The 27,185-nt window shown below is 39.8% G+C and overlaps 1 protein-coding gene across 4 annotated transcripts in view; it reads left to right on the forward strand.

Annotated features, from left to right (window-relative positions):
* The window catches only part of LOC136857930 (uncharacterized), a 93,096-nt gene extending 84,967 nt beyond the window's left edge, over positions 1-8,129 (forward strand). For 3 of the 4 annotated variants that reach the window (XM_067137030.2, XM_067137029.2, XM_067137031.2), the window contains exon 4: positions 1,407-3,983. In XM_067137030.2, the coding sequence (XP_066993131.2) occupies positions 1,407-1,574 (168 nt within the window). In that variant the 3' untranslated portion in view covers positions 1,575-3,983. Of the gene's footprint in view, positions 1-1,406; positions 3,984-5,502 lie in introns of those variants that run through there. The other variant, XM_068225348.1, reaches the window with a different exon arrangement.
* Positions 8,130-27,185: the final 19,056 nt, after the last annotated feature.

Here is a 27,185-nt window from a genome sequence, read left to right on the forward strand (position 1 = left end):
ACGACACTAGTTTCAAACCGAGGATTGTGGCGACGTTTAGTAAATTCACAGAGGCTTGCAGACTGAATGCTGAAAGGCATAACAGTCTATACTGATAATGTATGTATGTGTAGTAATGATGTAAAGGAGAGGGCATATAAGTCTGGTAAGACAACTAAAGTATGGTTCCAGTGTATGGGACCCTCACCAGGATTACTTGATTCAAGAACTGGAAAAAATCCAAAGAAAAGTAGCTCGATTTCTTCTGGGTGATTTCCGACAAAAGAGTAGTATTACAAAAGTGTTGCAAAGTTTGGACTGGGAAGAACTGAGAGAAAGAAGACGAGCTGCTCGACTAAGTGGTATGTGATATAGATGTTGATTCCCATAGGGAACATGAAATATTTGTCCTGAATGAGTACATTTATAATACCAATATAATGGTCCGTTATTGGACATTATAAAGTTTCCAGCTAACTCATTGTTTGTTGCCTGCATTTCGCCCTCATGTGCTAATGCTTTAAAAAAAAAAAATTATAATGTCCAATAAAGGACCATTATATTGGTATTATAAATGTACTCATTCAGGACAAATATTTCATGTTCCCTATGGAATCAACATCTATATCATCTGATGGCCAGGCAGGCATCAATTTTTGGAAGTGAGACATAGTCTCTCATAGTGCATTGGCACTGCTGGTGGCTTCAAGTAGCCTATGCAGTGGCCTCCACGGTATGAACTAGCCTTGCGTCTTGGTAGGTGTGCTAAGGACCAACTGATGAGCCCAACTTAGCACATGAGGGCGAAACGCAGGCAACAAAGAATGAGTTAGCTGGAAAATTTATAATGTCCAATAACGGACCATTATATTGTTATTATAAGTGGTATGTTCCGAGCTGTCAGTGGAGAGATGGTGTGGGAGGACATCAGCAGGCAAAGAAGTTTGAGTGGTGTCTTTAAAAGTATGAAAAATCACACTATGAAGATAAAGTTGGAATTCAAGAGGGAAAATTGGGGCAAATATTCGTTTATAGGAAGGGGAGTTAGGGATTGGAATAAATTACCAAGGGAAATGTTCAATAATTTTCCAATTTCTTTGCAATTATTTAAGAAAAAAATAGGAAAACAACAGATAGGGAATCTGCCACCTGGGCGACTGCCCGAAATGCAGATCAGTAGTGATTGATTGATTGATTGATTGATTGATTGATTGATTGATTGATTGATTGATTGATTGATTGATTGATTGATTGATTGTCATTAACTCAAACTAGGTAACACAAAAAGTTATGGCTTCTTAATAGAACATAAAAATATTTTCATGAAGGAAGTTGTTGTTATTGTTATTATTATTATTATTATTATTATTATTATTATTATTATTATTATTAATTCCATCTACACAGGAATGTGTGTTTTCTTTTAGGAAGTACAAGTACCTACTGCATCAAAGGTGAAGTCCATCCCTATCAGCCTTCCTCAGCGAACAGCCGGAGGTAGTCAGCCAAAACGTCGAGGTAGTGGAATGAGTATTGTGAATCCCAGTACCAAGAGAATACGTTTTAAGCCAGGAATACAGTTTGAAGAGGGATAGCATATATTTTTAGTTCTAGGAAGATCGTTATTGGTAATTTCTTTTATTGCAATATTGTGAGATTGATTTTATCGAAGTTTTTTTTGTACGATCAGACACCTCCCTCCTTTCCTGTAAATGTCAGCATTCTTGTGTAGAAAGCTGTTTCATATCATTGTTTGTGAAATGCTTTCTAATGTCTTTTTAAATGTTGTGCTTCATACCAGTGAATTAACTGGCCCTGCCAATATATGAGATTGTCGTGTGGTCAGTATTTCTTGACTGGCATCCTATATGGTACTAATGTACTGTAAGCACATCATGCAAAAGATTCTGAACACTGTTATTTCATTCCTGCCATGTGACTATAGACCATTTGAAAAAAAAATAATAATAACTTCCTTTCAACCATTTATCATACGCCAGTCTACCATGTAACTATGTTACTGAGCTCGATAACTGCAGTCGCTTAAGTGCAGCCAGTATCCAGTACTTGGGAGATAGTAGGTTCGAACCCCACTGTCGGCAGCCCTGAAAATGGTTTTCCGTGGTTTCCCATTTTCACACCAGGTAAATGCTTGGGCTGTACCTTAAGTAAGGCCACGGTCGCTTCCTTCCCACTCCTAGCCCTTCCCTGTCCCATCGTCGCCATAACACCTATCTGTGTCGGTGCGACGTAAAGCAACTAGCAAAAAAAAAAAGAAAAAAAAAGTAACTATGTTAAAATATTGTGCTGAGTGACTGGATATAGCAAAACATTAAATTAATGCTTAATACTAAGTAGGGAGCGTACGAAACAGCGAACTGGAGGAGTAACATACTCTAAAGCATTCTTAATACAAATCTCACTCACAGCTGTGGCATAGCACATGTGGTCAAACGCTAGCTTACCAATTAACGGAACGAGTATAGATTGTTTAAATCCTACATAATACAAAAATGTTTACATTAATATGAAGCTTTATTGCATAAACACAGGCCACATGTGAGCACTAAAACACAGCTATTATTTTCTCTGCTTCACACACCGCGCTGTTATATGGTTGAAATGAAGTTGCTTCAGTCATTAGTCTTGTATACTATGAATGAATACATTGACAGTTGACATGCTCCTTGTCTGTGGGGAAGTGAGAGAGAATTTGTTGTAGGCACTACGCCTGTATTAGGAAAGCATTTGACTGCAAAGACTTTCCGCTGTATTGAAAGATGTTTATAAACAACAGGGGCACTTCAGACGATGCCACCTGTCCGAGAGAAGACCATGACATCTGGAGAGAATGAGGAGGCTGTTCTGGACGTCACAATAACTCACACACAAATACTTGGCCAATTGCACAGCAGGTGAACATTGGCCAGGCTTCCGTACTACAAATACTGCAAGTGCAAAATTACGAAGGCTGTAAATAAAGTAGTGGGTCAATATTGATAGAACGCAATATTTTATGAACTAAAAAGTACAGTTGCATTACAGTCTTTCAATGTAGTCACCTGCAAAGTCTATTACCTTTTTCCAAATGTCAGGAAGCTGTTGGGGACCATTGGCAAGGCGTTCTCAGTTGATGACAGTGCCAGAGCGCCCTACTGCAGGGAATACAGGTGCCATGTCAAGAAATCGGCAGCCTAGGAGGTGTTCCTTCAATTTTGGAAACAGGTCGAAGTCACAAGGCCTCATGTCTAGTGAGTACGGAGGGCGTTCGAAGACCTCATTCCGACCCACACGAAACACCTTAACCCATCATGCAACAGTCCTATACGGTAATGCATTCTCACCACAGGCTTGACGTAATCCTTGATAACATCCTGATCCATTTTTGCCACGGACAACCTCCATTTCAATCCATGAACGCTGATCACCTTTTGAAAACATGCCTTAGCCATGGTTCCACTGGCAGTATTTTACTGGTTTAAAATGGGAAGCATGCTTTGTACTCTATATGGCTACAAGGGCAGTATTTTACTGTGGCAGTACGAATGGCAGCAGCAGTTTCAGGGTCGTATTGCTGAGAAATAGGATGGGTTCCATTTACCTGCAGTAATTTCCTGTCCATGCTCTGGCTCCACTGACAGTATTTTACTGCGAACCTCGCTGTTGTACACTGTACTCCTCTTCAGTTGTGTTGTGTTGTGTTGTGTTGTGTTGTGTTGTGTTTAGCTGTATTTGCTTGTTGCAATGGAGGTTGATGGTGAATTAATAATAATGGAAGTTGAAAAATATCCTGTTCTCTATAACCCTGTGAATGGCAATTATGAGAACAGGAGTGCAAAAATTGAAGCCAGGTATTGGATGACAAGCAACAAAATAAAATAGGTAACTAAATAACAGAACATTACATACTATTCTTAAGAATTTATTAACAAATTACATCCAGTAAATTCTTTAACATTTCTCTTTACTTTGTATTAAAATGTGATTGTTTGATCTACAAATTATACTACAGTATTTTGTTTGTCTTCATTTCAACTTTAACACCACAATTTTAATATACAGTCCTAAACTAACAATGTCTCCATTTATGTTTATGTTTCTACAATCTTTAACTTAGGCATACTTTCTTCAAAGTTGTATCCATCTCTTCGTCTAACAAAGTTATGCAGAGTACAGTACATTTTTACAGTACAATCAGCAAATTCAATGTCAACATCCAAAGGACGATGTAAAATTCTCCATTTATTAGACATGATCCCATATGCACACTCCACATAACGTCTGGCTCTAGAGAGTCTGTAATTAAATATCCTCTTTTCTGCGGTAAGTGATATTTTAGGAAATGGTCTCAATATGTTTGTGCTCAGAGCAAAAGCTTCATCAGCCACAAAAATAAAAGGGCAAGGGACTACTGAATTACTTGATATTGATCTTGGCTTAGGTATATTTAAATTACCCAAGTACAATTATTGCCCAAAAGTTGTTGATTTCAGCACATTTGAGTCATTTAACCTTCCGTAAGATCCGACATTTATGTAAGAAAAGCAGTATTCTGCATCTGCCACAGCCATTAACATCATCAAAAAATAACTTTTGTATAAAAAAATTGCTTCCACTGAATGAAATGAAATGGCGTATGGGTTTTAGTGTCAGGAGTGTCCGAGGACAAGTTTGGCTCGCCAGGTGCAGGTCTTTCTTGATTTGACGCCGGTAGGTGACCTGCGCATTGTGATGGGGATAAAATGATGATTAAGATGACACATACACCCAGCCCCTGTGCCAGCGAAATCAACCAATGATGATTAAAATTTCCGACCCTGCCGGGAATCGAACCCGGGACCCCTGTGACCAAAGGCCAGCACGCTAACCATTTAGCCATGGAGCCGGATGGTTTCACTACGCGAATATGCGTACCATCGATTGTGCCCAAGCAGTGTGGAAAATTAGCCTTTGTTTTGAACTTTTGTTCTATTTTAATCCAGCCCTCTTCTGTTGGTTGTTTCATTAGTCACTAACTAATCTGTTCCATAAAGCTATTATGGCTCATGCGGTATTGGAAGTGCAGTGATCGAAAGGAACATCCTGTAGCCAGATATCTGAAAGTAATTAAACACTATTATTTTATTTATCCAAGGAAATGGCATCAGCTCATACAAAACGAGCGACCACAGGGGTCGTAAAACAGAATAGTAATTTCTTTCCCGTGCTAAAATAATTGAAAAGATTACTTTCCCAAACATAGAACAAGAGCTTACTTAAGGATATTGGAAATACACAAAATTCCTACTAATAAAAACGTTAAAATTGGAAGCCTTGATATTTCATATATTCAGTTGAAGTAGAGATGATCATGATGATACAGAATACCGAAAAAGTCTTTGATAATTCCTATCAGGACATGCTTTAAAGAATTTTGGGCAATCCCAATATCTTTGTAGTGGTTCTTTGTAAACTTACATTCGTCAAAATTACTTTAACTTGGTGCATATTTATTACTGTACTTGTTTGTTTAATTCTTTTTAGGTGAAGAAAAATTTAAAAAATGGAAAACCATTAAGGGTACTGATTTCAGATCCTTGAAAACCCAGGTATTGAAAAGTGTTGGAGTGGTGCTTCTTAGAGAAAGCCTTATGTTTATCATCAACAGATGTCATTTCTTCTTCCCACAATTTAAAATCGGAGGTAACTGTCTGCAAAAATGTATTGAAAAAAACACATTCTTTTATATATGTCTTCATTATTTACTAAGGTTGTTGTCCTTATTCTTCTAAGACCACTGGCTCAGGGGAAGGAAATAATGCCAAAGGAAATGACAATAGCAAGCAAGATCCGGGAGATAACTCTGTACCCGCAGTAATGCCAAGGGTCCCACATGTCAGAAAGGAGAGTTTCGAGATACAACTGATCAACTTATTAAAGAACCAATCAACTAATCAGCCTCAAATGCCGTCTCAAGACAACGACGCTGATAAATTACTTTGACTATCACTTGTGCCCAAAATGAAAGCGTTAAAACCTTCTTCATCATTGGCTTTCCAAATTGAAGTCGTGCAGTTACTGCAAAGTTATCTCTCCGATAGCAAAAACTTAGTCAACCAACCACATGTAAGCCAGCCTCCTGCTTATCATGCAATAAGAAACTTTCCCTCAACTTCACAAGGCCCAATGCAGCCGATTTTACCCGAAAGAAATTTGAACCCTGTGTTTGTTACATCTCCATCACAGTCAACTAACCAATCACTGTTTTTTCCAGGAACTGATACTGTGTTTTCTCTAGCTGACATTGACGGTATTTTAAGTTCCGACGATTCTGTGCTCTCATTCCATCCATTGTGATTTATGAAAGGAGACTTCTTTTAATGTATATAACTAAATTCTTTTAAATATCAGCAAAGCTGGATTTTTTTTCTTTAATCTTGTATCTATTGAATTATAAATAAACTTACCTTTGTGTAACAGATAGCTTTTTCTTAAACTCCTATACATTCTCTTAACTGATTATTTTTCTTAATACTGCCAGATACAACTGACAAAAGGGAGTCAAACGACGTTTCAGACATATTCAAAAAAACTTTTCAGGGTACTTTCTAAGTTTGTGGTATAAAGTGAAAAACATTCCTTCATTCTTTCTATTGGTTAGTATCGGATGTATCCACCATATTTTCTGACGCAATCTTCTCTGTCTAACTACCATCAAAACACACAAAATAACAGTTACAAAAAAGGTCAGCCTTGTAATTTTTATGATATAACATAAACAAACAGTAATAATATATTAATAATATCACGTTTTTATTGGCTTGCGATGCACTTCCACTTCACTCCACAGTGTACACAATACTGCTCATAGAAGCAGTAAATTACTGCCAGTCGAACCTTGGCTTTACTGCAGTGTAGCCGGGACCTCTGTCATAGCAGTTTTTAAAAACGCAGTAAATGTAACAACCCTGTTTTACTGTAGAAAATATGCAGTAAAATACTGCTTGTAGAAGCAGTAAATTACTGCAAGTGGGGATCCCTGGCCTTAGAGTAGTGAAATCGGCACTCTTCACTTCAACACCATATAGCAACAACACTTCCAACTGGATGCCCACCAAATGCACACTACACATCAACAACAGTGCCACCCGACTGCTCCCAAATCCTATTTGCGCATGCCCAATCTCCTGTCCTATAAATAGTTTACCTAGTCTTTTCAATGATTTCAAAGAAGTTGGTTGTCAAGCTGAAAATCTATTGAAAAAAGTCTCTCTCACTCTTTATTGAACAGATACATGGTACCTGAGTTTTTCAACTTTTTAAGTTTGTACAATTAAGATGCATCTCTAATTTTTAGTACCTATACAGTAATAATTTCCAGGGCCAATTAGAAAAGGACGACGTGCTAAAACTAAATTAGAAAGCTTGATGCTATTTTTCGCATATCACATTATACAAAATAATGTCTTGTATACAAATCCAAAAAAGAAATGTGGCAAAAATGAATTATGAACATGATAGAGACTCTAAGGAAACAGCCATTATGGAAATAACACTGACATTGTACATTCTGGACATCAAAACATTTTTGATTTGTGGCAGGATGATTGTTTGGGAACTAAAAATTTCAGACTATCTGTATCAGTAGATATAGGTTTCTGCTAAGAAATCTTAAGATTTGATTGTGGAGACATTAAAATTAGTCAACAAAGAAAATCAGAGGATTAGTTTTATTGAATGAGAGAATTATTTGATGAGTTTGTCAGTTTGTTTAAAGATAACTAGCCATAATGAATTGTTACTATCGACTACCTACAGTAATTTTCGAGGGAAATGTACTTTTAGAGTACATGCCAGCCTGGTAACTTTTGCATAAAAAAGTGGGCATCGTCAGATACGAGAATTTCTACACTTAAACATGGAAGTACAGTAGAAGTCCATTATAGCGAGAATTCATAAAGGGAAAACTTTACTCGCTATAGCTGATTGTCGTTATATCCGATTTTTCGTCAGAGTCAGGAAAACCCCCACAAACATTACAATCGGTATGCAATGGGCAATCCTTTTGTTCAAAACTTGCGGTTTCGCAGATTTCGATACTATGACTTATTCGTAAGTTACTTTTCTAATTACGAGAATGCGGATGTTCAAATTCATTCTAAAGAATTGCAGTAGTATCACTCCAGTGGTTTCTGTGGCAAATTTTTCAGTTCTCTTATTCGAACAGTCACCTAACTTAACCTCATGTGTATCATGAAAACATATTTCAAGCACCCGTAGAGTAATGGTAACATTTTCATTATAAATTACTCGGAATAGCCTTTCTGAAATTTAACCAGACGCGAAAAAATACAGTGAAACCTCGTAGTACTCTTTCCTCAGTAAGACGATTTCTCGTTTAGCACGTCGTAAATACGAAGTCCCGATTCACTTCGTATTGGGTGGTATGAATAAAAATGAGAATATAGTATGTACTCAACTTTTCTGAGTATATACTCCACTTCATAAGAATAAAGTTCTTGAGAATGTACTCACTAGCTGAGTATATACTCATGGTCTTGGTCTTGATAATTTAATGGGCTTCGCTTGAAAGCGGTGTACCCAGCTACGCAACCTATAAACAAAACCAAAGTATGGAGGAGGCGGAAACGTAAAGTGTAAAAAAATGGGGCGAAATTGAGGAATGAAACGACTACACGGGAAAAACACAAGGACACGGTGACTAAGCTTCACGCCAGAGCGACCGATACTTGGCGACTTTCTACCAATCACATACTGACCGGCTCAACACCTAAGGAAGAGATATTAAGGTACATATCCTACTGGACTAGTTGGGTGACATAAAGGAAATGCAATAAGGCAACTACCGGCTAGATATCGAGTATGTAACACGTCAATTAAGTGGGTATCGCGAAATTGTGGATGAATATGATATGAGGTGGATATAAAGCAATTATCGGAGGGAGTTCGTGTTATTTGGGTACAATATTACTTGTATTCCTGGGAGACCTATCCTGTGAGGAAACATAAGATGCTCAGTTTTGTAAGAGGGCCACAACTTCCTCCTGCAAAGTGAGGAGCATTTTTGACCATTTGGAATCGTTCTCAGCTGCCCTAGCATACGCAGATAGTTTGACTGGAATAAGTTCCGAAACCGGGTTCGAAGCCCGGGATTTTTCTGGCTGTGAGGTCCCAGTCGAAACAACCTGCCTGGAAGGAACCGAAATGTTCGTCCCGGATACAGAGGCTTTAGGAGATATTGTAGGTGTGACCGAGGGAGGCATTTTTAGGAGTTCGCGATATCCCTGGACATCATAACCTGGCGACCGATCCGGACTCGGGGGGGGGGGGGGAGGGGCGGGTGATGAGACAACTGCCGTAAATTTGCGTTTTCTCGGCTGCGGATTCTGCAGAACCGGCGCAGATTTCGGGAGTGGAGGAAATTGTTGTAGGGACAAAAGGGGGTGGCATCTATTGGTTAACGGAGGGAAAAAAGACTCGGAGGAGAAGGTAGAAACTTCCAAAGCCTGCTGTTTTTTCAGCTCTTGTTGTCTCTTATGTTCTGGGCATTGTAGAGAGCCTACGGAATGTTCCCAGGAACAATTAAGACAAAATCTGGTAGAGTTTTTCCAGTCGGAGGATTCATGATCGTGTGCGCAATTGGCGCATCGAGGATGTTGAGCCTTACAGTTTTTCCTAGTGTGGCCGTAACGTTGACATCGCCGGCAGATCGTTGGTTGGAAAACAAATGAGTCAACCTGTGTACGAACTCGATAAATGGAAACAAAGGCAGGGAGATTCTGGCTGCGAAACGTAAGTTTAATGGTACCATTAGGAACATAAATGACCTTGCCATCCTGTACTGTGCGTCGTTTCATGCGCTGAACACTCACTATAGGTCACTGGCGTAGCCAAGGTCGGGGACCACTGGGGCCGCCCCCCCCCCCCAAAAAATATTTCCTGAAACTAGAGCGAGGATCAGCTGTTGTTTTACGTACGGTACGAACAACTTAAAAACTTACGCCGAAATGTTAAATTAACGTAGCGACAAAGAATCTACTAGCAAGGCTCAATAGGGTTAATCATAATTTTCCATATTGGTACTGCTTGAATGAAAGGAAAACACTTAGGATTGTGATGCGCAGGGATATTTCCCTGTAGAGGCCTCAGTATTGGGAATGTAACTGTGTGTTGACAAATGTCAAGATATGAGGAAAAGGGCAAAAAAAAATGAAATGAAATGAAATGGCGTATGGCTTTTAGTGCCGGAGGGTCCGAGGACAAGTTCGGCTCGCCAGATGCAGGTCTTTTGATTTGACACCTGTAGGCAACCTGCGCGTCGTAATGAGGATGAAATGATGGCGAAGACGACACATACACCCAGCCCCGTTCCAGCGAAATTAACCAATTATGGTTAAAATTCCCGACCCTACCGGTAATCGAATCCGGGACCCCTATGGCGAGAGACCAGCACGCTAACCATTTAGCCATGGAACCGGACAGGAAAAGGGCAATTACCAAGGGATTACTCAGTTTGGGGCCGGAACGTGACAACCGAGATAACTGGGGCCACGGCCAGAAACAGTTGCAAGCTTACAACATAGTGTCATCTTTTGCAAATCGGTTCTAGGAAACAACAATGTGCTAGGGATCCTCGGGTTGTACCGTGGTTGAGAGATGTGCTGTGTTTAAGTTTCAGCGTTGGGAAGACTGTGACAGGATTATGAGCTGCACGTTAGTTCCCCATTTTGTGCCATACAAGTAATATTTTTTGATGGCCATTTCGTCACTGAGAAGCCAAAACTATGTACATCCTCGATAAGTTATGAAAAAGTTTTTTTAAATTCTAACAGTAGCAAGACAATCGCGGATGCGTGCCTAAGTTCAATATGTAGGCCTATATATTTTGTCAAATGCCCGGCGACTGATTGGAACCTCAAACTGCACCATCAAAAGTGCGGGTAAATATTTGTAATTGGCGGGCGTGATAACTCAGTTCCAATGGTTCAGTCTTCTCATCAGGACGGCCCAGGCTTGAATCGCAGTCGATGCATGAAACATTTTTAAAATGGGAAGTCACGTTCTATTGATACGGATTCTACTTAAAACACAAGATCCCGTCCCTTACCTTTCTTTGTACTTTTGAGCCATAACCGTGTCCTTCATGGTGGTGTATTTTGAGTATCCAACCATTCTTCGGGCTTACCTTGTACCTTAAATGGTGAACGGATGCAGTGGCGCACCCACAAAATAATTTCAGTGGGGTGTAAGTCGAGGCCAGTAGCGTGGATACAACTTTTCGTTGGAAGGGGTTGTGAAAATATTTTTATTTTATTTAGAATTTGCTTTACGTCGCACCGTAGGACTTATGGCGATGATGGGAAAGGAAAGGGCCAAGAGTGGGAAGGAAGAGGCCGTTGCCTTAATTAATGTACAGCCCCAGCACATGCCTGGTGTGAAAAAGCGAAACTACGGAAAACCATCTGTAGGGATGCCAACAGTGGGATTTTAACCATCTCCCGGATGCAAGCACACAGCTTTGCGCCCCTAACCGTACGGCCAACTCGCCCGGTGGATATCGAAAAAAGCTGGTTCTACCGAGTGCGGTGGCGGATCTTCAGTAGATATTGGTGGTTTTGATTGTTACCATGTACAATCATAGCTTCTGTACTCTTAACATAAACCGGCTGCATTATTGAAACTGTTCGTAAAATTGATAATATCGTTCTTCGTTTGAGAGGAAGTAGAATTTCTCTTCTTAGAAAAAAGGAACCACTTTGGTACTACACCCCATGAAGGTGACTACCTTCCAGGTCGTAGATATTTCGATTACGGGAGACTCAAGGCCAACTCTATTGCACCCACAAACAAGGCTGTATCTTACCCATCCCATGCCTTTCTTAACTCTGTCAGTGCCGGGAATAGAATGCAGGATGCCTTAAGTCAAATTTTAAAATAAGGAGACCTAAAAGTAATCAGCCGACCCCGCGGTGTAGGAGTAAGGTTTTTGCCTCTTACCGGATGGCCCGGGTTCGATTCTCGACCAGGCCAGGGATATTTACCTGGATCTGAGGGCTGGTTCGAGGTACACTCAGCCCACGTGCTTATAATTGTGGAGCTATCTGGGGGTGAGGGGGCGGCCCTTGTCTAGAAAGCCAATAATAACGGAGGAGAGGATTCGTCGTGCTGACCACACGACAAGTCGTAATCTGCAGGCCTTCGGGATGAACAGCGGTCGCTTGGTAGGCGATGGCCCTTCGGGGCTGTTACGCCATGGAATTTGGTTTGGAAAAGTGAACAGAGAAGGAAGCGGCATATCGGCAAGGCTCTTCAGCTTTCAGCTAGTTCTTCCGTCCGGTCTCATGCATTTACGACAGTTTAAAAACGTACGCCGTAATAAATGCTCCTCATAAAACCTTCTTAAAAATACTAACTGCATCTATTTATGACAATAATCACAAACGCCTCCTTTTCATGTGGCTCAGTTGGTTGAGTCGCTGTCCTTCTGAGTCGCAGGTTTAAATCCCGGCTTGGGTCGGTGGCCCTTGAAACGGTGTTGAAATGGCAACAGCTCCATGTCGTTGGTTTCTGGCGCGTTAATTAAAATTATACATACAAATATTAGCGTCACAAAACTGTAATTTTATACTACTATATTCTGTATCCCAAGATTGCGAGGGAAACTCAGTAACAATTTGCCTTACGTCGCAGAAACACAGATAGGTCTTATAGCGACGGTGGGATAGGAACGGCCTAGGAGTGGGAAGGAAGCGGCCGTGGCCTTAATTAAGGTACAGCCCCAGCATTTGCTTGGTGTGAAAATGGGAAACCACTGGGAACCATTTTCAGGGCCGCCGACAGTGGTGTTCAAATCCACTATCTCCCGTATACAAGCTCACAGCTGCGCGACCCTAACCGCGAGGGAAACTAATAGGACAAGGTAAACCCTACCACCATATGTTGTGACGTTTATTTTCCTTTGCCGACTAACAAAATATATATACCCATACTCTTTACATGCTATATTAATTTATTTATTTATTTATTTATTTATTTATTTATTTATTTATTTACTAGTGCCTTCTGTATAGTGGCGAAGTTAGGGCTCCAGGCCCTCTCGTACACTTAACCACATACTAATCAGGATATTAAATAAAATACTGAGATACTTAAAATATTTAAAACTACATAAATTAATAGAATTGAAAATAAATATAAATATGTTACTAACTAAATTAATATTATAACTAATTAATATTAAAAACTCTTAAAAATGACTAATCATACTTCAACAATTAAGTCAACGGTCCTCAGCAGGTAGTCTCGGCAGGTAACCTTAAATCCTGATTTTTAAAAGCATATTTCTCTGACCTGAGCTGGCATGGAATTCCATAACCTGGCTACAGTCACCACAAATTATCTATTAATTTTATTTGTGGCGTACAGTGGAATAGAATGAATGAATCTAGAACGTGTATTTAAGTTATGAAATGATGATAGAAAGATGAATTTAGAAGAAATATACAGTAGCTGACTTTCAGCTACCATTCTAAACACCGTCGTTAAAGTATGAAGCTGCCGACGCTCATCAGACATCAGCCGTGAGACAGTCTTATAGTATGGGGTGATACGAACATCGTATCCTATATTGTGAATAAATCGCAGGCAGGAATTCAGTGCTCGTTGAAGTTCAAGTGTTTCTTCTCTCGTCATGTCAACTAAAACAACGTCACAATAATCGAGAATAGGAAGAATGAGTGTCTGTATGAGTTTGGCCTGTAGCTCAAATGGAAATACATCCCTCTGCCGTTTAAGAGGGTGAAGCACTCCAAAAATCTTGGTACGTATTTATTTCGTGTAGTAAGACCAATCAACTGTTTAATTCATCATTACGCCGAGATTTATAACTGTTTTACTGTAGGGAATAATGTTACCATTCAGTAGGATAGGCGGGATTGCGACATTGTTTGAGCAGTTCAGTAAGTTTCGTGATCAAATTATGATTGCTGAGATTTTGTGCAGTTTAGTATAAGAGTGTTTCGTTGTGCATATATATTGGGTCGTCGGAGGTCATTGTTATTATCTTGTCTTGCAGTGTCGATATATTGGAAGATCGTCAGTATAGAGGTGGTGTGCATTATTTCCTGTCACAGATGGTATGTCATTGATCTAAATACAGAAAATTACAGGCCCTGGAATACTGCCCTGTGGGGCAACACTAAGTTTCATTTTCCATTTAGAGGCCTTGTCGTTACTGTTACACGCTGTTGACGGTTACTCAAGCAAGAACTAAAAACCTTAAGCGCAGCCAGGTCTTCATTTTCTTAATCATAGTCGGAATTACTATAGTGTCAAAGGCGCTACTGAAGTCAAGAAGGATAAGTATAGTGAGCAGTCGTTTCTCCATAGCGTTTGTAATGTCTTCAGTAACCTTCAAAAGTGCTGTCGCGGTACTGTGACCCTTCTTAAATCCAGATTCCAGAGGATCCAAAAAAGCATTTTGATTTAGGTATTTCAGAACTTGCTCGTATACTAAACGTTCAAAAGCTTTAGAAAGCGCAGGGAGTATAGGCATAGGACGATAGTCAGAGGGTGATTGTGGGTCTAAACTCTTAGATACCGGTATAATATTGGCTGTTTTCCAGACAGTAGGGGAAGTTCCGTTTAGTAAACAGTAGTTCAGTATGTGCGTCAGTAGTATAGGCAGGACAGCACCCATAATGTTATGGATAAAAGTAATAATAATATCATCTACACCTGTAGGCTTTGATTTAATGGAATGCAAAGCCTTTTCAACCCGATTTTCTGTGACACTGTGAAATGTGAATGGTGGATTGGCTGGAGGGGAGGGCGGTGAGTCGGTGCAGTTGATTGGGGTAGGTTGAATATTTATTCTAATAAAATAATCGTTCAGTTCGTCAAGTGGAATGTCAGAAGTCGTCTGTCTCTGTTGACGTTTTCCTACTTCGAGAGCTCTAAGTTGGTCCCATGCGCGATTAGAATGTAAGTTGTTAGCTAAATTCCGGAAATATACACATTTTTTATTTCTGATTAACTGCTTTGTGCGATGTTTTGAGATGCGGTATGATTCGAAGTCTGTGTCATATAGGGTTTATTTATAATGTCGAAATAACGAGTCACTGTGGGCCATCATTCTCTTGGCTTCATCATCTAGCCATGGACAAGAAGGGCGAGAAACCTGTATTCGACGTGTGGGTGTGTCTGTGTATATTTATTTGCCGCATATTTGTATAAAATGTAACTTCTTTATTGCTTAGCACACGACCATTATTATAATAACATTACCGTACTTACTCCAAACCAGAAAATTGCCTCTTTACTCAGACTGTTAATTCTTGCATTCATTTCACTTGTACTCGGAATATATGAAATGCTGCGGTAACAGAGGTAGACGGGGGGGGGGTTGTCGTCCAAGGATTCCAGACACCCCAGGAGTTTTAACGGATCTACTTTTATTAAGCATTTTATATATAACGTATATTAATATTAGCTACTGGAGTCCGACTCATTGGCTGAATGATCAGTGTTGAGGCCTTCGTTTCAGAGGGTCCCGGGTTCGATTACCGGCCGGGTCGGGGATTTTAATCGAGTCTGAGTAATTCTTCTGGCTCGGGGACTAGGCGTTTGCACCAACAATTTCCTCTTCATATTCAGACAACATACTACACTACCAACCACCAAGGAAATACACAACAGTGATTTCGTCCCTCCATATTGGGTTGGCGTCGGGAAGGGTATCCGGCCGTAAAACAGGGCCAAATCCTCATGTGCAGCGCAGTTCGCACCCGTGACCCCACAGATGTGGGAAAGCGTGAGAAGAGAAGAAGAAGAAGAAGAAGAAGGTTACTTTTAGCTTCCGGAATCCGCACGAATCTACTACTTTTACTTGGATCCAAGGACACTAATTTCCTTTTTAGGTATTCTACACCACCTAAACTCTGGAAGTTTGGACACCTATCAAAATAAAATTCTGGATGAATGCCCCCCCCCCAAAAACTGAAATCCTGGCTACGCTACTGCTATGGGTACTGTCGACTCAGCAACCATACAAATTTCCTCGACCGACAAATCATTATCAACCCCTCTGATAACACCTATTTTATATATAGCCACAGAAGGAATGAACGCTTTCAAATCTTTTTCCTTTAAGAGAGGATTTGTAAGGAATTGATTAGCTTGAGTTCTTGTCTGAAATGCAATCTGAATCCTCTGGCGACCTCGCCTAGCAATTCGGGTCACTCTCTCAAAAAAAAAAAAAATTCCCAAAGCCATAGGATGTATGCTGCCAAATGTCTTACTGTCATCAATGGCCTCCACAAAAACGAGGTATGGGCCCGTGTGCCTATCATCGTAGAGCTGTGTGGCAGGTTTGAGGGAAAACAACTCGACATTATTAGAGGGAGCATTGTTACGATTAGGTGGGTTGATATCAAATACAGTAGTGACAATACGCGACACTGAGCGATATATCGAGGGACAGCTATTGGAGCTCTTTCTAGCGAGTAGACCTGAAAACTACTGATTCTGTCATAAGAGCACGTGTATTTTTGTATGAAGTTGTTGGTGTTATTTTTGCGTTTTCAGTGAGTTGATATAATTAAATAGTAGCGTGTGTCATTCCTTGATATATCCTCTCAACATGAGGGGAAAGGTATGTGCTGTGTTTGGCTGCAGTAACTATGACGTAGAAAAGAATGCGCGGTCTTCCTTCCGTTTACCTCGTGACAAGAAAATGTAAGTAATATTGTGTTTGCATATATATTCTTCCAGTGACAGTGATTTTTATAGTACTTCATAATCTTCTGACCTGCTCGACCCATATTTTAACTGGCTTAAAATGTAATACGCATATTTTATTGTATAGTGCAGCAGTTAACCTTCAATACCGATGTGTTGTTGTAGGTGTTATCTGTGGGTTTTGAAATGTCACAGAAGTGATTTGGATAAGGTGTACAAGAAACAAGGGACGTTACGCTTATATAAGAATTATAAGATCTGTTCAGATCATTTCCAGGTCAGCGACTTTAAAAATCCTCGACTATGTTACATTTTTGTACGTAAATATTCCTCAAAGCAACACCATCGACAATATTTTCATACTTTTCTTTCCTTTATCCCTCTTCTCAGATTAAAGCCGAGGTTTTATAGATTTTCTTTCTGTTAGTAGGCTTCATGTTACGATGAAAATTGTCCAGCTATTAAATGTTAATTCATTGCATCATGTGTGTAAGGAATGTGCCGATATTTTTATTGACAAGTGTGTTAATGTGATGATACAATGTTTTTAAATGAGAAAAAAGACAAATTCAACCGTAAGAGTTCAAACAGGAATGCTAAAGCTAAAACGTAATGCATAAATGAAAGATCAAGCCATTTCACAGCAGTCCATTTCACATCTTGTTTATGTGCCTAATTTGAGTCTTAGAATAATGACCTTTTAAATAATTCTTCATTCATTTATCCAGAATTGCTTTAGCAACTTCGAAGTTAATATCACAATAACACTTTCTTTCTAGACGTAATTTATTTATCCATTTCCGTATATACATTTCCATTAATATTTGTATTTAGTGTGATTTTTTTCAGGTCAAGTCACTAGGAGCGCCACCGTCGAATTGTCTCCCATTTTAGCGAGGCTAAATCCGTAAGTGTCGCGTATTGTCTCTACTGTATTTGATATCATTTAACACCAGAGTGTTCTCCATAGAGAACTCACGACTGTCAACTTCAATGGACTCCTCCTCCATACCCTGTCCCCCACTCGACTCCGCCATGAGGACCGGAGGGAGTTGGCAAATTATCACATGTAATACTCACAAACTCTCACACCATGCCCAATGAACAACAAAAAAGTGAAGGACACCACCGAAACCGAGCCTCCTCGCACACTAGACTGAATAGAACACTAGCTCCGATAACCACACATCCACTCGCCGCCGGGAACCAGTACGAAGTCCCATATACTCATGTTATGGAGATGGTGTAGTAGGCCTATATAAGTAAGTAAGTAAGTAAGTAATATGTTTTATTTATCCTGGCAAAGTTGGGGATGTACTCCCTTTCTTACACTTAACCAGTCTTAACCTAGAACACTTAATAATAACTACTGATGACAATAATATGATAATATGTACAATAGTAACAGTACCTTCCTAAGAGCCTGAGAGTAGTTTCTCATATGTGCTATGAATAAAAGGGAGTACCTTCTCAGGCTGATGAGTATACACACACTTTGTTTTGACTATGGCTGATAATTGTCTCAAGCTTGAGTATATACCGTACCAATTTTTAGCTTCTGAGGAGAAATAACATGGTTGAGTTTATTAATAATGTGGTGCCTCGTGGAAAAAATTACAAGGAGGGAAGTTAACATGTGGACTCTAATAATTTTAAAAGTCTATATCATGTTTCAAAAATTAATGTGGACTGGTTAAACCTATACTTATTTGGACCGGAGAAACTGGAAACAAGAAGTGGTGCTGTTAAAAACATAGTAAAATTAAAAGCATTTTTAAGATTGGTCGGTGACCCAGGATTCCAGTGTGGCATAGGAGAAGATCTTGGAATCCATCAAACAACTGTGTCTAAAAATCTTGTTGAGGTTATGGACCGCATCATGGCAAAAGATGTAGTGTGGATGAAATTTCCTGAAACAGATATGGAATTTGAAGTTGCAAAACAAGAGTGGCAGGAAAAGTACTACTTTCCAGCAGCGTTAGGTGCTCTTGACTGCACTCATGTTGGAATTAATAAGCCTAGGCTACACAAGTATTACTGTAAGGCAACGTGCAATGCCAAGGAAGTTTTTACCAATGTCAATGCATCATGGCTTGGATCTGTGCATGATTCACGAGTCTGGAGAAATTCAGCTGTCCAGACAACAGTAAGTCTGAATAGGGTAAATGCGTTACTGTTGGCGGATAGTGGCTATGGTATTGCACACTGGCTTATGGTACCGTTCAGAAATCCACAAAAACCTCAAAAAATTGCTTATTATAGTTGCATTACCAAAGAAAGAGTTGTGATCGAACGATGCTTTGGGCAACTAAAACAACGTTTCCCAATTCTTCAGCACAAAGTACGCCTGTCTTTAAATAAAGTGCCAAAACTGATCATTTGTTGCTGTGTGTTGCACGATATTATCAAGTACTTACAGGATGAGCACCCTGAACTACAACCATTAGGTGGCAATGTAAGGTTGGAAGATGGAAATGAGGATGACATGGCAGCTGCTGCAAATATCAGGTGGAGTGGTGAAGCTAGGCGAAATGAATTGGCAGAGATAATATATCAAGGTGTTTGAGTTGCAGCAAGTACCAGTGTCACTCTATTTATTGTTCACTAAAAAAATAAACAATTTATGCAAAAAAATTAATTTTTAAAATAAATATATATACTCGACCAAAGAACATCTTCATCCCTTTCGTTGACTTTGAAAAAGCATACGATTCAATAGATAGACATATTGATGGAAATTTTGTGAGAATATGGCATCGATCAAAAAACACTCAACTTACTTAGGTTAACACTAACAAACACCATATCCAAAATGAAATTTCGAGGAGAGATCAAGAAACCCTTCCAGAAAAAAACAGGTCTGAGACAAGGTGACAGCTTATTCCCAACACTCTTCAACGTGGTTCTAGATAAGGTCATGAAAACACTGTGGAAACGTAATGACTCAGGTGCTATAATAGGTAGTAAAAATAAACATGTCAAACCCAAGTGTTTGGCCTTTGCTGATGATTTGGCACTCTTTCGCTGAGACAGAACAGGAAGAAATAACACAGATAAATGAACTACAGGAGATAGCCGAGAATATAGGTTTAAAAATCTCCTTCACAAAAACAGAGATGATGAACACGGACAGGAATTATGTGAAGAGAACAATGAAGACGAAATATGGCGAAGTGAAGGTCACAAAGCAGTTTAAATACCTGGGAGAGATTATCAGCAGCAACGGAATGGTTAAAGAGGCCATGGAAAATAGAAGACTTAAGTTGGAAAAGTTAAACATTGCCACCAAAGCCATTTACAACAAAAAGAATCTTTCCATCAATGCGAAACTAAGACATTATGATGCTGTGGTAAAACCAGTGATTCTGTATGGGGTGGAAACAGGAACACTAACGAACCTGGAAAAACTACTAAAGATTGAAAGGAGAATATTGAAAAGGATTTACGGCCTAAGGGTGGTAGAGGGAAACTACAGATTACAATCAAATAAGGAGATGTACAAAAGAACAGAAGACCTGGAAACAACAATAAGGAAAAGGCGGCAGCGATTCTATGGACACATGGTCAGAATTGATCCAGCAAGGTTAAATAAGCAAGTGTTTAATAAAATGTACTATTTGAACAGCCAGGGGGAATATGCCAAGCAGATGAAGGAAGAACTCAAGAGGTTAGGAATTGCAGAAAAAGAATGTCGTGATAGAGACCAATTCAGGAAAAGACTTTCCAACATAAAAGTTCTGGTTGAAGAAAAGAAAGAGCGCAGAGGGGGAAGATGGACTGAAGCGAGAAGAGCGCAACATTCTGAAAGAATGAAGGCACTGTGGAGAAAGAGGAAGGAAGAAGGGATGATCAAAAGGAAGTGAAGTGGTATTGGCGTGGTCCTAAGTTTGGCCGGTTCGAAAGATTGAAAGAATACTCGACTTTAACAGCACCAAGCGCTGCAGGTCTGTATTATTTAGAGTTCTGGTTTCGTCATTTTCGTAGTCGTCCAAAACACTTGTTCTTCGTTTATGGCTGGCTACATTTGGAGAGTTCGCGATTTCTACAGGACTCCCTCCTCTCCTCCCTCTTCCAATACTACAAATTCCACTACAGGTGGAGGAATGTGTTCTGGCTGAACCTCAGGAAGCCGTACTCCAATCGCATTTGCTCCTACGAAAACAAAACGAAAAACGTTTGAATTCAATAATTCAGTTTTCTATGGACAATTGAATTGAACGGAGCTATAATTCCAGGCCCAGGATTCAAACCCGGGTACTCTGAACCAAAGGCCTAGGAGCTATTGGGTCCTTATAATGCAATAAATAGAAATATCTTAACCTTAAAATTTGTAGTTTTAGCACACAAAATATTGTACGTTCTACAACCTCTCTATAAACCTGTTCAAGATAATAATCGTGAATATACTTTAGGAACATGCCAGGAATTCGTGTCAATTTTGGATTAGTATCCCCATCCAACAGCTCTTGGATAATATTCTCCCAGTCCTTCAGCACTATCCTTTTATTCCCGGTTTGGTTTACGTCGCACTTTTCTTTCACCCTCATTTTCATATTGCTTCATATTGTTTATCTTTTTTTCGTTACGGTGCCGATTTCAACTTTATTGCCGCACATGGATATCAATTTCGTTTTAATTGCCTCCAACGATTCGGATTTTTCTTTCCGAACCGCCGGCAGTTAGGACTTACTAAAACGTATAGCATGTTCCCGCAATATATTCGTAAATGTTATCGGATGAATACTTTCCATATCGACGAACTTGACGAACGAACAATCAGTGCAAACTACAAACTAAACCGGATCCAGTTGAGGTAATGGTGCGATTGGAACCAAACATGATAACAGTTGACGATCGTACACAATATGAGTATCTACTCAGATTCAAACGATCCACAAGGCGGTGCGCTTGAGTATCTACTCCATCAGAGGAGAACCTTTTATTCCTACCAAATGGAGTACATACTATTTGGGCTAAGAATACACTCCTACTAAATGCTCATACTCATGAGTATATAATTTGAGTTAGTACTCACGTTTTATTCATACCACCTATTAAATCTAACTAAAATACCTTGTTAATCGCGTCACAAAATGACATTATTACCGCTGAATGCGATCACAGTTTTCCCAGGCCAAAAATTGTTCTTTGCCATCCCTTGTGAAAGGAACGTGATTTCCAACACGGATTAGTGCCCCCACCACAGGAGGCAGGTCGGGGAAAGTTACGGGAAATGGCATTGAATTCCGGAACTTTAGAGAGTATAGCTTCAGGAAGCAAGCCATCAGCCTCAGAAAGGTTCAGTTTTGCTCCGGTTTTCATTGATATTGCACATGGCCGAGTTTAACCTCCAAATAATTCATGGTCGAAGAGTGTGATCTGCAATACTGCGCTGATACTTATACGGGACGCCACTGCAAATGTTTTCATGCTCTTCATGTTTTAATACACTGTTTTAATTTAATACGCCCCAGTGGAAAATATTTTCTCAATTACTCTCGTCTTTTTCACGCCTTGTAATACTCTCATCGCATCTTTTGAAACGGTAGATAGCCTGTATCTTTCAATGTACACGCACATACCCAAATGCACGCATGTCGAAAAAAATAAGTGTTTATATATTCGTATTCGATAGATTTATCAATAGTATGTTTTCGCGTTTTGCGCATTATCTTTCCTTGTCCCCTGTAGAAACTCCAAACGAGATTTTACCAAGTAGCCTACACTGTAAACCAGGCATCGGCAATCGAAACGAAATACCTTCGGAGGCAGTTTGCTCCCCGCTCGCGAGGAAAGAGAGCAGCTTAGCGAGCAAGTAGGGGAAGTGCATGACTATATATGTACTGCAGGACAGTGGCGTGAAGATATAGCACATCTTTCTGGACAGGTTAGATTGCGACACGATACGCGTGAACTAATGAGAGGTGACACTAGTGTGTTTCCGTCTTTATCCTCACAGCACACGACGTTCAAATCCAGTCGGTTAATGTTGCATTTACTATGGAAGAGATTTCAGCACAGCGTAGGCCATCGACGCCAACAAGTTTCAAACCTTCTTGGGAAGAAAAGTATTTAATAGTTCGAGAAAATAACACACGAAAATGTGTAATATGAAATAAAATATGGAATCACATTTAAAAAATCACAATAATATAAAGAGGTTTTAATGTCAATATGGGGGTAAGTTTCGCGGTATTCAGGCGTTAGAAAAGGATCTGCAGGTGTTCGGTACTCCCTTCACAGTGGATACGAAAACTGTTAGACCAGAACTGCAGCTAGAACTGATTGACTTATAGTGCGATACACAAATAAAAGATAGGTTTGCAAACACAAACAGTTTGACTGAATTTTTTGCTCGTTTTCCACGAGAGAGATTTCATAGAGTGTACACATTTAATGCTCATATTGTAAGTATATTCGGATCAACTTATTTATGTGAACATGTCTTCATTAAATAAGATTTGTAAATCTAGACACAGAAGTAGGCTCACCGATGAAAACTTGAAATGAGATTTGCGACTTTACAGTTAGCAAACGATAATACCAAACATTGACATACTACTATCTAAACGAGCCCAAAGGTCTCGTGAAGGAGTAGTAAACCACTGATATCTTTCAGTTCGTATGTTTAATTTGTTGTTATAGTCAAAAACGCCATACAAACATTGAAATGTATGTTAATGAGAGTGCAAAGAATATGTACAAATCATATAAATTCTATTTTCTTTCGGTAAATGTACGGGTACCAAAGCTTCAGTTAATCGTGAAAATTTATTTATTCAGGAAATATTATCTTGTCCAGTTATGCTCCGTAATCTATATCCTGTTCGTCTCATATGATAAATGCTGAAAATTATGATTATTATAAAAGCAGTCGTTCATATGGTAACATTATTTTCCAAGCGGCAAGTACAGTACGGTCACGGTATGCAACTCGGCTGTCCGCTGTTCTATTGTCACATGACCAGCAGCCGTCCAGAGCGGAGCAAGTAACAACGGCTCCCTACAGTTTCCTCGTTTTAACATGGACCCTGCGCAGCACACTGCGTCCAGTCACTGGGTTGCTTTAAACATCACCAATCAAAGGAACTGTTACAAAAAGAACAGATTACTGTAGAGGGTAGTAAAAACGGAAGTACACACTAGTGTATTGGGTGAGGTTGTGTAGGAAAGATACATTAGGAATATTCTAGCCGTCTAAACTACAGTTATGAACAACAGAACAAGTATATATTTGTTAGATTACAGGTATTTAGCACAGGGACACAGTGTTCTACATCTTCACGCCAGTGTGATCTACCACGGCGATTTACTACTATAGACAAACATGACCAGATCACAAATAAAGGAAGCAAGATCGTCCAGATTAAATCGTGATATTACATCCGTGAAAAAAATTAGTAACTCAGCTAACGAGGTTATGGTACGAAGTCGGACGGCGAATTTCGATTTGATTTTTACATATTCGTGAAGGTCTTTTTAAGCTGAAACAGGTAGTGGAAATCTAATTTTTCGCTGATCTTTTTTAACGGGGCATTTGGGGGTTCAAAGTTGGCGGTGCGCGCCCAGAATTGTACATTACATGCTGGCACACGTCAGCGCTCACGGCCAGCGGCTGCGCTGCCTCGCCTTCCCTCTCCACTCCTTCGGTTCTCCTCTGTCCCCTATCACATACGGCTGCCAACAGTTGTGTATATGAGACGGCGAGTCCTATTCTATTCGGTCAAGTTCTCCACGACTGATGGCTATTCCACATACAGGAGATCGCATTGGATTATTTACTTTGTTATGGCCGCTTGCAACATTATTGCAGCTCTTATTAATGCCTACGGTGTTAATATTAAGGAAACAACAGGGCTTTCTGATGAAGAGCATATCATGTATACACAAATAAATATGAATTTTGATGCAATTTTGGAGGGAAAATGCGAATTTATTCAGGAGGAAGAAGCCGTTTTCGTTGATTCAGAAGACGAAGATGGCGTTGAGGAGGGGACAACGCCGAAAAAACGCAAACACGGAGATGAGTTTAACGAAGATAACAAGTCTTGTGATGGCCGAGGAGGACTCTGTAAGTCAGTGGAAGATTATGATTCCGAATCATTGTTGGACATGTATAAAAAATAAAGGAACGAGGACCTATGTACGCAGTACGGAAGTATAAGAAGACTCGGAGACAAATTTATGGAATCGTCAACCACGTTGAACACAATGGAGAACTTAGGAAATGTGCGATGCTTCGAGCTTAAGTGAAAGAAGAGTTCACCAAGGCAAGGATGCGTTGGAATGGCGTATGGCTTTTAGTGCCGGGAGTGTCCGAAGACATGTTCGGCTCGCCAGGTGCAGGTCTTTTGATTTGACTCCCGTAGGCGACCTGCGCGTCGTGATGAAGATGAAATGATAATGAAGACGACACATACACCCAGCCCCCGTGCCAAAGAAATTAACCAATGATGGTTAAAATTCCCGACCATGTCGGAAATCGAACGCGGGACCCCTGTGACCAAAGGCCAGCACGCTAACCATTTAGCCATGGAGCCGGACAAGGATGCGTTATTTATATGTCACAAAATCGGAAAATGAGCGTTGCATTGGTGAGGGTAGAGAGTTGTTTTGCCCCAAACACTCCCTCCAAAGCGAGTCATACTTGACAAACCTTAGAAGGCGTTTGAATATTCGGTTCCGAAAAGTAGCCAAACTAGTCAGTAAAACGTTTAAAACAGACGAAGAAGTACGACACGAAATGGCTAAAAAGTTTGTAACATTCATTAATGAATTTCAAGAAAAGAAAGAGATCCCGGATGCCAATATCTGGAATTCGGACCAGTCCCGATTTGAGTACGAAATGGCAACACAGAGAAGTTATGATTTTCGTGGTGTGAAAGACGTTCTTGCTATGCTTGTTTGCCGAAATAGTTTTACGCACTCCCGCACAGTGCAATATCACATTTCTAAAGCCGAAGAAATGGGACATTTGTTCTTGGTCGTCTTCCAAGAAATTAATGGAAAGTTTGGACCTAGAGTACAAGAAAGTATCAAAGCCTACATGGATGCCTTTAAATATTCGTAATTGATTGTTCATCTTCCGGGAAAATGGGAAAATGGCATGTACGTGCTTGGTATCAAAACGTTTTCCATCCGCAATTACAGGAAGACGGAAGAAATCATCTTCTCATAGGTTCATTCAGTGGCCAGGGCAAAAATGCACAACTTGAATCCCTGATGAACAAACCTGTACAAAATTGAATACATACAGAAAGGAACTACGATCTCTGCCAGCCGTGTGGTCTTCGACTCTTCGACAACTAAAATGTTTAGTCCGTCGAATGGAAAACATTTGCCGGGTAAGGAATTTACATGGCCAGTCAAAATTAAAACCCAAAAACAGACTTTTCATTATATCTAGTCAAATACTAGCGCATAACAAATTACAAGCTGATTGTTTTGTACCAATGCTAAAATATGCTTGGAAAGCGGGTAGTTATTCCACTACTGACAATATACCACAATTTCATACTGTCTCACAAACGAATTTTCATGATTTGACTGATAAAAAGTGTGCCGAATATGATTGTACCAATTTTTCCTTTATAAGGTGCGCACATTGCTGTCTTATGTGTTGTTATTCACATTTTGTGTTCGATTTTCACTATCATGCCATGAACAATGATCCAATGCCATACTGTGTTAGAATAAAGTCATTTCTTGAACACATTGAATGTCATGATGATGCAGATGATATTTGATTATGTATTATTTGTATGTGAAGTAGTGATTTGTAAACACTTTTATTGTTTATTTATTCCATAATGAATTCATCTTTGTAAATAAGATGCCCCAACTAACCCTGTTTACAACTGTAGGCAGCCGTATGTGGTGGGGAAGAGAATAGAACCGAAGGAGAGGAGAGGGAAGGCGAAGCAAAACAGCCGCTGGCTGTGAGCGCTGACGTTTGCCGGCATGTACTGTACAATTCATTGCGCGCACCGCCAACTTTGAGCTCCCAAATGGCCCCTTAAAAATGTCCAACGAAAAATTAGACTTCCACTACCTGTTTCAGCTTAAAAAGACCTTCACAAATATGTAAAAATCAAATCGAAATTCGCCGTCCGACTTCGTACCGTTCCCTCGAAAATGAACTGTCGGATAGTATACTAAACAAGAAATATTGAGAGGAAGTTGAAATCCAAGTGATATTAAGGTGGAAATGAAACGTTGTTGCTGCCTGGGATATTTCTCACATTGAAACAAGATATGACAGTGCCGACATAATAACCACAAGTATACAAGTTGTTATCCTTAATCTTTAAACGATACATATGTTCCAGTGTACAGGCATGATTCAAGCGAAGTCTGACTAGAGTAGTGATATGACATCGAGTGTACTGTCCTTTTGCGAACCATGGTTTAGTAGCAATTGTATTTAGAATATTGTAGAAATGTTTACCATTAAATCGTGCAGATTGGCC

Source organism: Anabrus simplex, chromosome 1, assembly GCF_040414725.1.
Source record: "Anabrus simplex isolate iqAnaSimp1 chromosome 1, ASM4041472v1, whole genome shotgun sequence".
NCBI classification, from domain to species: Eukaryota; Metazoa; Arthropoda; class Insecta; order Orthoptera; family Tettigoniidae; genus Anabrus; species Anabrus simplex.